Here is a 212-nt window from a genome sequence, read left to right as displayed (position 1 = left end):
CTTAATTATTTTCATATGCCGTTGAGTGCACTACCGAAAGCCTTCGGCCTCGCGGATGCGGCTGGTTTGAAACAAAAGGGCGTCTTTCCGCATCTGTTCAATACACCTGAGAATCAGCATTATATCGGCCCGTTGCCAGCGCTCGAGTTTTATTCGCCCGATACGATGTCGACGGCTCAGCGTAATCCGTTTTTGTCCAGCAGTGTTCTGCT

At 50.0% G+C, this 212-nt stretch overlaps 1 protein-coding gene across 1 annotated transcript in view; it reads left to right on the top strand.

Moving 5' to 3' along the window:
- Window positions 1-9: 9 nt before the first annotated feature.
- The window catches only part of LOC112495116, a gene marked incomplete at its 3' end in the record, with an annotated part of 746 nt that continues 543 nt past the window's right edge, over window positions 10-212 (top strand). The window contains exon 1 of the mRNA XM_025090087.1: window positions 10-64. Within this exon, the coding sequence (XP_024945855.1) occupies window positions 16-64 (49 nt within the window). The remainder of the gene's footprint in view (window positions 65-212) is intronic.

The sequence above is a fragment of the Cephus cinctus genome, unplaced genomic scaffold (genome assembly GCF_000341935.2).
Source record: "Cephus cinctus unplaced genomic scaffold, Ccin1 Ccin1_scaffold1271, whole genome shotgun sequence".
Classification (NCBI taxonomy): Eukaryota; Metazoa; Arthropoda; class Insecta; order Hymenoptera; family Cephidae; genus Cephus; species Cephus cinctus.
This window is presented reverse-complemented; position numbering and strand designations above follow the sequence as displayed.